Source organism: Podarcis melisellensis (genome assembly GCF_964234715.1).
Source record: "Podarcis melisellensis genome assembly, chromosome: 8".
NCBI classification, from domain to species: domain Eukaryota; kingdom Metazoa; phylum Chordata; class Lepidosauria; order Squamata; family Lacertidae; genus Podarcis; species Podarcis melisellensis.
In genome coordinates this window covers 11,710,626-11,723,098 of record NC_138540.1, presented here as the reverse complement: position 1 = coordinate 11,723,098, position 12,473 = coordinate 11,710,626, and the positions used below count along the sequence as shown (strand labels likewise).

The 12,473-nt window shown below is 50.5% G+C and overlaps 1 protein-coding gene across 1 annotated transcript; it reads left to right on the top strand.

Annotated features, from left to right (window-relative positions):
• Positions 1-2,400: 2,400 nt before the first annotated feature.
• On the top strand, positions 2,401-12,266 carry SH2D5 (SH2 domain containing 5). The gene is made up of 10 exons (XM_081923149.1): positions 2,401-2,681; positions 3,059-3,192; positions 4,440-4,520; positions 4,837-4,911; positions 5,887-6,033; positions 6,435-6,683; positions 7,130-7,304; positions 9,294-9,399; positions 10,013-10,172; positions 10,777-12,266. The coding sequence occupies exons 2-10, from the start codon at positions 3,091-3,093 to the stop codon at positions 10,996-10,998; spliced, it is 1,317 nt and encodes a 438-aa protein (XP_081779275.1). The 5' UTR covers positions 2,401-2,681; positions 3,059-3,090; the 3' UTR covers positions 10,999-12,266.
• Positions 12,267-12,473: the final 207 nt, after the last annotated feature.

Sequence of the window (12,473 nt, the reverse complement as noted above, 5' to 3'; positions counted from 1 at the left end):
GGTTTCCAGCTGTTTTTGGACTACCAATTCCCATCATCCCTGACCGCAGTTCCTGCTAGCTAGGGATGGTGGGAGTTGTAGTCCAGAAACAGCTAGCTGGAGACCCAAAGTTTGGGAAACCTTGGTCCAGTCCAATCTATCTAGTTCTCACAGATGCCCTAAAGGGAATCCTGCAAGTAAGACCTGAGCTCAACAGCAGGGCTCTCCCCACCTGTGATACTTAGCAACTGGTATTTAGAGGCATCCTTTCCTTTAAGACAGGTACACGGGTGGCACTGTGGTCTAAACCACTAAGCCTTGGGCTTGCCAATCAGAAGGTCGGTGGTTCGAATCCCTGTGACGGGGTAAGCTCCCATTGCTCGGTCCCAGCTCCTGCCAACCTAGCAGTTCGAAAGCATGCAGTGCAAGTAGATAAATAGGTACCGCTCCGGCGGGAAGGTAAACAGCGTTTCTGTGCACTGCTCTGGTTCGCCAGAAGCGGCTTAGTCATGCTGGCCACATGACCTGGAAGCTGTATGCCGGCTCCCTCGGCCAGTAAAGCGAGATGAGCGCCACAACCCCAGAGTTGTCCGAGACTGGACGTAACCATCAGGGGTCCCTTTACTTTTACCTTGCCTTTAAGAGTAGAGGTACCTTCCTAGATCCCCCCCCCCCACCCGCAGAATCTTTGCAGGGCAGCTTGCAACAGCCACACATCATCTCGCCACCTTGGCAACCTTCACTAATAAGAGTTCCTCCACACATTATCCCAGCTCCTTCCTTCCTTAACTTCCAACCACTTCCTGCTCCTGTTCTGCCCTGCCCCCCCTTTTTGCATGTTCAAGAACCATCTGTCCCTTCTGCCTTGGCAATGCTCTCGGCCCAAATCTGGTGCTTTAATTCTTCCCGGGAAGGTGGCTTCTTTCCAGTCCTCTTTTGTCTGCAAAAATAAATTCTGCCTCAAGGTCACTTCTGGGAGGGGGTTGTGATTATTTTGTCCATCCTAGTTTTTTGTTCTTTTATGTTCTACTTCACACTGGAACTCGCTCCCACAAGACGCACTGATGGCCACCAACTTGGGTGGCTTCCAAAGATTAGGGAACGAATTCCGGGAGGATGGGGCTATATGTTCCACCTCCACAGTTGGAGGCAGCAATGCTTCTGAATACGTGCTCCTGGAAGCCCTTATTTGGGAATACATGTTCCCCAAATCCTGCTTTTGGGGTTCCCATTGGGGCATCTGGGTCGCCACTGAGAGAACAGAAGGCTGGACTAGATGGGCCATTAGCCAGATCTAGCAGGGATCTTCCTATGTTCTTGTGACTTACTTTGCACGCTCTGCAGGGAAAGGGGCTTCAGGAGCTGTGAGAAAGACAGATGTACCACAGGTGCAGCCTTTCCTCAGGATGGGATGGAGGCATGCAAAGAATGAGCCCTTTTTCTGCACATGTTGGGGCAGGAACCATGGAGGTGCCCTTTGGTTAAAGTGCCACCTAAGTGCTCAAACAGTCCTACTCTGCCCTGCCACCCTGGGCTGTTTGAATGGGCTGCTTTCCATACAGACCAGGGGTTCCCCTTTCATCCACAGATCCCTGAAGGGTCTATGAACTGCCCCATCCCCCCCCCAAAAAAATATTTCCCCGATGCCATAAAAATATGCAAAGTATTGTGGGGGAGGGCCAATCCACGTAAAGGGACCCCTGACCATTAGGTCCAGTCGTGGCCGACTCTGGGGTTGTGGCGCTCATCTCGCTTTATTGGCTGAGGGAGCCGGCGTACAGCTTCCAGGTCATTTGGCCAGCATGACTAAGCCACTTCTGGCAGCGCACGGAAACGCCGTTTACCTTCCCGCCAGAGTGGTACCTATTTACGGTATCTACTTACACTTTGATGTGCTTTCGAACTGCTAGGTTGACAGGAGCAGGAACCCAGCAATGGGAGCTCTCGGCAAGCCCTAGGCTCTGTGGTTTAAACCACAGCACCACCCGCGTCCCACAGTCCACATAGCTTTCATCAGATTTTCAAAAGGGTCCACAACCCCCAAAAGTGTACCCCCTTCCCTTCTGAGGAAATGCTTGTATCCATAGAAGTCAACTCCTAAAGGCTGAGATCTCTTTGCCCCCCCCCCCACTCCACAATAAAATACTTGAGGGGCTTGGGGACCCCCCAAGTTGATGCGACTTGCCATTCAAATGGTTGCATGCACCACGTCATGTGGTTGATTGTGCAGCAGGGCGGGGTTTACCTGGACACCCACCCCAGTATTTTATTCAAGTTGGCACCCCTGCTTCTCTTGCAAATGATTCTGGGGGCGCCCCCTCGCTGGCCGGGGAGGGCTGTTCTGTGCGGTGCCCTGTAACAGGACCTCAGAACTTCCCTGGATGGGGGAGCTGTTCTAAAGGAAAGCGGGCAAGGGCGAGTGGGGGGGCTCTCGCCAGCCCTAAGCGCTGCAGGTCGCTCTACGCCGCCGCCCCCCACCCGCTGCTACATCTCCGCAGCCGGGGGCGGGGACTCGCATTCCTGGCCGCTGATTGGTCGGCCGGGATTCGGAGTCTGCTGCGGAGGCGGCGCGTCCAGGTGAGCCGGGCCGGAGAGGCCGAGCAGGGGCCGGGAAGATGCTGCTGCTGCAGCTGCGGAGAGCGGAGCGCCTGGGCGCGGAGGAGATGCGCGGCGGCGGCGGCTTCCCACACCGCCTCTGCCAGGTGAGGGCTGCGCGGAGGGAGGGAGGGAGGCGGCTTTTCTCCATCCTTCTCCTGTGGCAGGATGGGAGAAGGGGGTTTCTGGGCACGTGCAGAGCGCCCCCCGGGTCCTTGATCTCCCGTCGTGGAAAGAGGAGTTCTTCTTCTTTAGGGGCTTCCTATGGGGTGGGACCCCAGGAACTGCTCCTGGGGCATCTTCTCGTCCTCGCCCGCCCCCCAATATCTCTTTCCTGGCACCCAGCGCCCCCTCCCCATCGTTTTCTTTTGGGGCCAGTGCGGGGGCGGAGGTGCCCCTTCCTCCCCTGCCGCTTGGGCATCCGCGGTGCCTCTTCGGGGAGAGGCCGTCTCCTCCCCCCATCTCCCTGTCTCCATCCCCGCAGCAACCCCCGGAGCGGTCCCAGCCGTCGGCGCCATGAAGAAGCAGCGCTCCGAGTACTGGGGAGGGCCAGAGCCCCTGGCTTCCCCGCACCACCACCAGCAGAGGGGCGGGCGGGTCATAGCCAAACTGGCGGAGGTGAGGCTGGGCTTTCGCTCTTGTGGGAGGGAGGGGGTGAGGGAGGATCGTAATAGCTCAGGGGTGGAGCAGCTGCTTGGCATGCAGAAGGACCCAGGTTCAATCTCCACTGGCAGCATCTCCAGGTGGGGCTGGGAGGGATCCCTGCCTGAAATCATGGCGAACCACTGCTGACAGTCAGTGTAGGCAACACTGACTCAGTATAAGGCAGCTTTCTGGGGGTGGGGGCAGTGGGTAGAGCATCTGCTCTGCATGCAGAAGGTCTCAAGCTCAATTTCAAGCCAGGTAAAACCTCAGTCTGGAATGCAGGAGAGCCACCGCTGCCAGTCAGTGTAGGCAGTACTGAGCTACGTGGATGGCAACTTTCTAGGTGTCTATGAAAGAGAGGACTTGGGAGGGTGGGGAGAGGTTGTGGGGTAGAGGGGCTGATCTAGATCCTGCCTGCCTTGATCCCATGGCCAGGAATCTGGAAAGTGAGCAGGGTTGGGCCATTATTGCCTCTTCTGGTGCCTTGTCTGGCTTTGCAGGGGCACCTGTGCCCACGGAAGCAGCCCATGGCTCCACCTCCCTCTCAGCCTGGGTGGAAGCCTGCTTTGCTGCTCAGCCCACTCCCCTGAAAACCTTAAGGTAAAGGTAAAGGGACCCCGACTATTAGGTCCAGTCGTGGCCAACTCTGGGGCTGCAGCGCTCATCTTGCTTTATTGGCCGAGGGAGCTGGCGTACAGCTTCCAGGTCATGTGGCCAGCATGACTAAGCCGCTTCTGGCAAACCAGAGCAGCACACAGAAACGCTGTTTACCTTCCCGCCAGAGCGGTACCTATTTATCTATTTGCACTTTGATGTGCTTTCGAACTGCTAGGTTGGCAGGAGCAAGGACTGAGCAACAGGAAGTCACCCCGTCACGGGGATTCGAACCGCCGACCTTCTGATCGGCAAGTCCTAGTCTCTGTGGTTTAACCCACAGCACCACCCACGTCCCATCTGAAAACCTTGCAACGGATCAAAGGAGAGGAAGGGAGAATCCCAGAGAAAGGAGAGGGCCACCCTAGCTCAGCAGCTAGTCTAAGGAGTTTGTCAGAACCCCCCACTTTTTTGCAAGGGGGGCAGTGGAGGTTTGAGGTGCATCTCCCTTAATTGCTCCCCAGAGGCCTCATCTTCCCAGGTCCTCCTTGGTGTTCCATGTGGGTCCTTAGAAGGGCTCCCCAGGGTATTCTCCTCTCTCACTCTCCTCCTTCCCTTGCCAACAGTATGTGGGCTCCTTTACCGTCGAGGACGCGGAGCTCCAGCAAAAGGCTCTGGCCATCCAGCAGCAGCTTCAGCGCCTGAAGGTAAGCAGTCGGAGCTGGTTGTGGCCTCATTAGCCCTCTGCACGTGCTTAGAGGCACTAGCCCCACCCAATGCTTCTTCCCCCTATTTGGGGGGGGGGTCATTACTCTGGCACTGTGAAACCAGCTCCGGCTCTGAGCCCCTGGGATGTGCATGCAGCAAAGCCCCCAAAATTCTGGAAGTGTGGGGAGCAAAAGAGAATTGTCTCTGCTCAGAATCTTTGTGTGACTAGAAGAGCAAAGTGAGTCTCCTTGGTGTGCCATCTCTGACTCCGTTTCTCCTTTTCTCCATCTCTCATCCTGCTCTCCCGGAACACAGGACTGCCCCAGGCGGCGATCTGTTGTCCTCAAGTTTTGCCTGCAGGGTCTGAAGATGTACAGCGCAGAGGGGGAGGTAGGAGTGGGTTCATGGTTTGATGCACGACAGCATGCCGGAACTAGGAGCCATCTTGCCTTATGGGGAGTTAACTGGGGCTTGTGCCAGGCTGGGTGGGGGTCCCGTTTTGTTTTCCGGCTGGCCCACCTTCCTGGGTTGTGGTGAGGATATCCTGAGGATGACTGAGCCGGGGAGGCCTTCTCTGCTTGGATAATAAGAATAAGAATAAGAATAAGAATAATAAAATTTATTATTTGTACCCCGCCCATCTGGCTGGGTTTCCCCAGCCACTCTGGGCGGCTTCCATAGAAACCAAAAATACACTAAAATATCACAGATTAAAAACTTCCCTGAACAGGGCTGCCTTAAGATGTCTTCTGAATGTCAGGTATTTATCGCTTTGACATCTGATGGGAGGGCATTCCACAGGGCAGGCGCCACTACCGAGAAGGCCCTCTGCCTGGTACCCTGTAGCTTTGCTTCTCGCAATGAGGGAACCGCCAAAAGGCCCTCGGCGCTGGACCTCAGCGTCCGAGCAGAACGATGGGGGTGGAGACGCTCCTTCAGGTATACTGGGCCGAGGCCGTTTAGGGCTTTAAAGGTCAACACCAGCACTTTGAATTGTGCTCAGAAACGTACTGGGAGCCAATGTAGGTCTTTCAAGACCGGTGTTATGTGGTCTCGGCGGCTGCCCCCAGTCACCAGTCTAGCTGCCGCATTCTGGATTAGTTGTAGTTTCCGAGTCACCTTCAAAGGTAGCCCCACGTAGAGCGCATTGCAGTAGTCCAAGCGGGAGATAACCAGAGCATGCACCACTCTGGCGAGACAGTCCGCGGGCAGGTGCAGGTAGGGTCTCAACCTGCGTACCAGGTGGAGTTGGTAGACAGCTGCCCTGGATACAGAATGAGGCAGCCCCAGTGGTTGTTTGATGAGGACGTGGGTTGCCAACTGCTTGACCTCGTTGCCCCTTCCTCCTCCTCTCTTCTCCTGCAGGCCCTGCTTATGGCGCATGCCCTCAAGCGCATCCTGTATAGCACCTGGATACCCACTGAGTGCCAGTTCGCCTTTGTGGCCCGCAACCCACGCAGCCCTCGCAGCAGCCTCTTCTGCCACTTGTTTGTGGGCAGCCAGCCCAGTGAGGTAGGCCAGCTGGTGGGACAAAGGTATGGCATCTCCGACAGTGGAGGAGAAATTCAGCCACCCTGAGTAGCAGTCACTGATGAACTTATCATCCATGAATTTGCCTTACCCACTAGAGGATGAACATTCTATTACTGGTGAAGTCACTACCAAGAAGGCCCTGCCTCTTGCCCCCCAGAAACAGTGAGCACCGTTGGTTGCCGTGAAAGCTTGGAGAGCACTAATCCTACTGCCCCATGAAGGGAGATGTTTAGTGCCTGCTCCTCTCCTGACAGAAATGTGCTACTCAGGAGTGAAGCTGCTTTCAGCCATTGCCTGAGTTAACAGACTGGCCCTTGGAAGGGGGACGGGGGGGTGGGCTGGTGGTGGCTAATGTGCCTCCTGCGTTTTCTGCCCTACAGGTCCAGATTTTGCACTTTTTGCTCTGCCGCTCCTTCCAGCTCTACTATCTCCTGATGCATCCTGAGGACCAAGAATGGCTCCCCAGTGGTTCCACACAACAGGAGCCTGGGAGGCTGCTGGGAGCCTCTCTGGATAACCGGGTGGCCTGGGAGTCCCTAGATCCAGAGGATGTCTCTCAAAACGTCAATGCGTTGGTGTCCTTCCGGAGGCTTCCGTGCCCTGCTGACTTTGGCCCCTCCATCAGTGTGGTAAGTGGGTTCTCTCTGGGCTTCTCCATTGAGTAAGCCGAGGAAGTGAGCCCAGCTGCACCTGGCAGTGGAAGGAAGGCCTCTTACCTCCCCCTGCCAGCGGCATCTCCAGGTAGGGCTAGAAACATACTACCTGCCTGGAACCATGGAGAGCCACTGCTGCCAGTCAATGTAGGCAATGCTGAGCTGGATTGACCAATGGTCTGATTCAGTATAAGGCAGTTTCCTATGTCCGGATCGGGATCAGGAAGAAACTGCCTTCCAAAAGAAGGCTTTCAGTCTTATCCAGAGGGCCAGGAGGAAAGGTACCACCTGAATTGATTCAAGGTGACCTACTGTGCTGGGGTGGAACTTTGAGCCATTCAGCTTCACGCTAAACTTTATCGCCAGCTCCAAATTCTGCTTCTCCTGCTCAGTGTCCATCGGTCTCTGTCTCCTATCCCTAGAGAGAGAGGCTGGATTTGGAGGAAAGGAGCAGCCTGGGCACCTCTCGCCCAGGGAATCCATACTGCTCTCCAATCCTGGTGAGGAAGAAGGCGATCCGCAGCAAAACCCTCCGCTCCGGAGCTTATAGGGGCTGCACATTCGAGGCTCAGTTGCAGCAGAGCGCCCGAGAGATGTGTGAGTATTCGGGGAATGCGGAAGATTCTGCTGTTCAGGGAGACAGAAGAGAATATCCTGTGCTGCTCTTTCATCCATGTTGCATTCCAGCTATGTAAAGAGCTTCTCTTTATTTCCGAGAGTGTCTTTGGGGTGTTTTTATCCCTGTTTTTCAGAGGATATCTTGCCTCCTGCATCTCCTTTTGCATTCTCATTCCTCATTTCTTTATTTTTCTTGTAATGAGATTCTTATGGAGAGCCAGTGTGCTGTAGTGGTTAAGAGCGGTAGTCTCGTAATCTGGTGAACCGGGTTCGATTCCCTGCTCCTCCACATGCAGCTGCTGGGTGACCTTGGGCCAGTCGCACTTCTCTGAAGTCTCTCAGCCTCACTCACCTCACAGAGTGTTTGTTGTGGGGGAGGAAGGGAAAGGAGAATGTTAGCCGCTTTGAGACTCCTTAAAGGGAGTGAAAGGCGGGATATCAAATCCAAACTCCTCTTCTTATTATTATTAAAGTTTTACATGATACTGTAAAATAGCTGCTACAAAAAAAAACCAACTGAATAAGTAGAATGTGGAGTCCTCTTAAAAGTAATTATTAGCCCTTACCAACCACAGAAGATAGTAGCTCATCCCGGTTCTCACCTGAGATATTTTCTCATCCCAGCCTTTCATCCTGGGAGACCAACATTCCCCTATCTCTCATCCAGAGTCTCCCCCATTTCCTGTTGTGTTTCCATTTCCTGATGTATTTTTGATAGTATCTTGATTTCCCCCCAGTCTTTTTCCAGAGAGTAGCATAAATTTAGTAGCATCATTTGCTCCAAATTGTATGCAAAATACTTTTTATCTGCTAGAACTGAAGAAAGGGCAGGATTTAAGTTTTCCCAAAGCTTTATATCCTCTCAGCTCCATTGATGCCATATCCATTTAATTCCCCATCTCTCCATTTGTGATTTTCTCCTCCAAATCCTTGTATGCAAGGCATTTCCATTTCAGCACTTGCTTTTTTCAATTTAGCTATTTCATCATCCAGCCCTGCCAGCTTTTCATCTATTCAGTATGAAGCATTGAAGTATTATTCATTTCCATTTCGTATTTCTCAGATTCATTTTCTTTCCCCCTTTCATCATACACCGATCTGATCATTTTTAATTGTTCAGCCTCAACTGATGAACAATACCAACGGCCACTGGGAGATCCAAAGGTACATTTGCCATATTGGGTGCTTTTGATGTTTTGAATATTATTAGCAACTCAGTCTACCTTAATATTTCCACATTAAGATCACAGCCAGCATATCCTTTCTCACAATAAATTATTTCCATGGCTGGAATAATGGAGTTATTGCTGGTTTACTTTCAGTTATTTCAGCTCTTTAGTGGCAAGCAAAAGAAAAAGTGTTAATGATTCTTCACACATGGGATTCCTTCATCCGTTTAATCTTTATTGCCAAACATAAATCAGACATGTCACTCTTCCTTAGACACTTTAATGTCCACTTTTCCTTTCTGTTCTTCTTAATGACAGAATGCAGTACTTGCAAATTTTTAGATTGTAAATTTTCACCAGAAGATGGAGGGGTATCTCTAAGTTACCTTGTCCCTGAAGTGTTTAAGAAAGTGGGGCTGTGACTTTTCTACCTATGAAAGGTGCTTACGTAGCATTTGGGCATAGTGTCAACTCCCTAGCTTGCCAGCTTGTTCTCACTCCCGTCCAAGCCGCCAAGTGAAGACAGCATAAAATGGCTTCATCCAAAGCATTTGAGGTTGCTCCCATAATCACCCTTATATTCCAGAGTGATTAATATTCAGACCGTCTGTCTGTCTGTTATCAATCACCACATAATTATATTCTGTTTGCGGCATGCTTATAGAGAGACAGCTGAACCACCAATTCCTCTCCCCGGAAGTCCTCCTTCCTTGTTCTTTTGAGATTTTGCTCAAGCATCTATGCTGCTGAGATGGTCTCTTTTGTATAACCTCCCCCTCTGTTTCCTTCTTGGCTTCAGTTCTCACCAGCTGCGACAGCAAAGGCAGCAGAGGGAGCCTGGCTTGCTTGCTGGATAACGACAGTAGTCTGATGGAGAACGTGTGGTCTTTTGCAGGCATTGACAGGTATGGGGAGGTCTCCCCTCGTGTGCCCTCTGACAGGAGGCCTCCAAGGATGCTTGCGAATTGGGGAATGGAAGTAAACTGCACAGCACAGGTGGTTGACCACAAGAAGGAAGCTAAGATTTCCCATATAAATTCATGGTTGCTGGTGCCAAATTGGTAAGAATGTGAGAGAAGCCCTGCAGCTAGAAGAGACCAATGGCCTGTCTGGTCCAGCATCCTGTTCTCATAGGGCCCAATCCCAATGGGAAGCCTGTGAGCAGGACCCAAGCACAACAGCAGTGCTGTCGCTACTTGTGATTCCCATCAAAAGGCATACTGCTATCATGGCTAGTAGCCACTGACACTGCTTGTTGTTGAATGACCCAAGAAAGATAGCCAAACATTTCCCACACTTGTGGTGTAAACTTAATCATGATTACTCTGAAGTAAGCCCCACTGTTTCCAGTGCAGCTTACTCCAAGGGAAGGGCTCATTGGATGGTAGACTTTATTCCCAGATGTGGAAGGGCTGGAGCGGGGAGAGGGATTCTGCTCCAGAGAGAGAAACCTGGTTCCATGGGCTGCTTTCCTCCTGTTCAGAGGTCCCTTCTTCCACACTGCCTTCTGGTTTTCAGGGATGCTGGGATGGCGCTGCTCAGGAATGATGTAATTGGAGCCTTCCTCCTCTGGGCTGAGCCAGGGGCCACCGATCAGTGGTGTCTTACAGTGAGGACAAGATGTGGAATCATCCCTTACCAGATTTACAGGAGCCAGCTTGGGAAGTATTCTGTGGAGGTGAGAACTTGAGGGAAATGACATGCCGGCTCTGCCTGATTCTGCCTGATTCAGTTGTTGCAAGCACATTTGGACAGGTTTTTTTAAACTCCTGTCATACAATATTGCCAATATATTGGACCACTTTGGTGCACGAGATAAGCAAGTTTCCAGGAGCCAGAAGGAATGGTAACTAGGTGGATTTGTATCAATTGGTTAAAAGATTAAAATGTTAAAACATTAACTGAAATATTGAAAACAATAAAAATTCTCACCAACATTTCTGAGCTCCTTTGGGGGCCTTTTTGGCCAAAAGCAGTCCAGAAACAAAGTATGACAATAGTAATAGAAACATTACACAGCTCTTCCTGTCCCCAAAGCCTCATCTCTAAGCCCAATCCGGTACATTTTCCCCCCTTTAAATAAATCTTTCCCTTACCTCTCAACAATAGCTCCTGCATTGATTTGTGTTGAAATTCCACAAGGGACTGTTCCCCTTCGCAAATTAGATTGTGTGGAAACATTATGTGACATCACAGAAGCTCGTCCAATGAGGGGTGGTTTGCGGGCAACAGCCAGTTTTCGATCTCTTATCATTTCTTTCCTTTTCTCTTTGTTCTCATAGCATTTGAATGTGGAGTTCCCCAGTATGGAAGCTCTGTTGGATCACTACTCTGGAATCCAAGGAGGCCTCTTCTGCTCTCTGGCTGCAGGCCGGATCAACCACTGTTACGAGGAGCAAGACTGCGCAGTGGAGGATTCCTGGAAGGAAGATAGAAGCCGCCGGCAGGCATCTTGGCTACATGGCACTAGTAAATCTCTGGCTGTCCCACAGGAACTGGGATGAGGAGTCTGGGCTTAGCTTTCCTGCCATCCACATGCTAACTGTGCTAACTCTTTTTGTGGTGTTCAAGCTATGTGGCACTTTTGCACTTGGGCTAGCTTTCTCATACTGATATGGTAGGGATTAGGCTTGATGGCATTGATCCAATCCTTCCCTCTTGCCCCCTAGTAGAATGGCAAACTAGTCTTAACTTTTCTAGCCAAAGGGTCCCATGGCGCTGATGTCCCTGGTCATTCAGAGATAGATTTTTCATCAGCGGCTGAAATCCTGCACATGCTTTCCAATAGAATTGCCATATTTTTAAAAAGTAAAATTTCTGACACCCGCAAAGTTGTTGAGCTTTTTTAAGGAAACCACCACTAATTTGGGAACAAACCCAAATTGTTTAGCTTTTTTTTGGAAAACCAATAGTTATTTTAAGCTTTTTGAGCTTTTTCTATCACATTGCCATACATCCATGTTCTCCCAGACATTTCGGCTGTTTGGCAGAATTCCCCCCTGACAACATTTTTACACCAAAAACCAGGACATGGCAGGAATTTTCCTGACGTGTGGCAAGTCTACTTTCCAAGCACAAAGGCCCCATTGGTCTTGGAGTTACTACTGACTAGAAGTACTCTAGAGTTGCACTTTTTGTCTCAATACTGCATCACAGAATTGTAGAGTTGGAAGGCACCCCAAGGCTCATCTAGTCCAACTCAATGCAATGCTGGAATCTCAACTGTGAATTCATTTAAAGTAGCTAGGTGTTCCCTCACCACCTATTTTCCTATCTTGGGCTGCAGCTCAGACAATAAATGCTCCTTCAATTAGAACATTGGTTTTCCAGATTCTTGCCACTTATCTTAAAAACAAAACAAATTAACTGAGCATTTGAGAGGTCAGAGATAACTCCAGGTTTAATCTAAACAAAATTCTGCAAGTGGTTTTTAGCTCTTGCAGGTCAGTTAAGTCAACACCCTCTTTCCCACTTAATGCTGCTGGCTTATGTTCCTTGGGTTGTGTCCAATGTTGGTCCTACTCAAAGTTAATGTACATAATTTAAATGGGTCTACTCTCAGTAGAATTTAGTTGGTTACAATCCCTTGTTTTCCTTATGGGGGTTTATGTACCTGCTCCAGCCAGAATATTTTGAAAGAAATATTTTTTGGGGGGGGAAATATTTGTGAGCATGCCAATATATGAATACATAACCTATATTTTAAATATGTTTATATATAAATGTGATGAAAAATATATTTGTAATCCAAAATGATTAAATTTTAGCTGTCGTTTGTTTGTGTGTGAGAGTGTGTTGGGAAATGGCAATAAAACGTGACTGGGAGGAGAAGACCTTTAAAACGTTAGTTTTCAAAATCAATGGCGGCCATTAAGGCCTAGATGCCTCCGTTGCCTAGCAACAATCGCTCAGCTCCGCGCTGTATTAGCCATGGCTGCTCTCATGCTTGATTGGATACCAGCAGCAAAAGAAAAGATGT

Coding starts and splice junctions, on each gene's coding strand:
- SH2D5 (XM_081923149.1), top strand. CDS start 3,091: ATGAAGAAGCAGCGCTCCGAGTACTGGGGAGGGCCAGAGCCCCTGGCT. Junction 4,521..4,836: donor AGCAGCTTCAGCGCCTGAAG/GTAAGCAGTCGG, acceptor CCCGGAACACAG/GACTGCCCCAGGCGGCGATC. Junction 9,400..10,012: donor TCTTTTGCAGGCATTGACAG/GTATGGGGAGGT, acceptor TCTGGTTTTCAG/GGATGCTGGGATGGCGCTGC.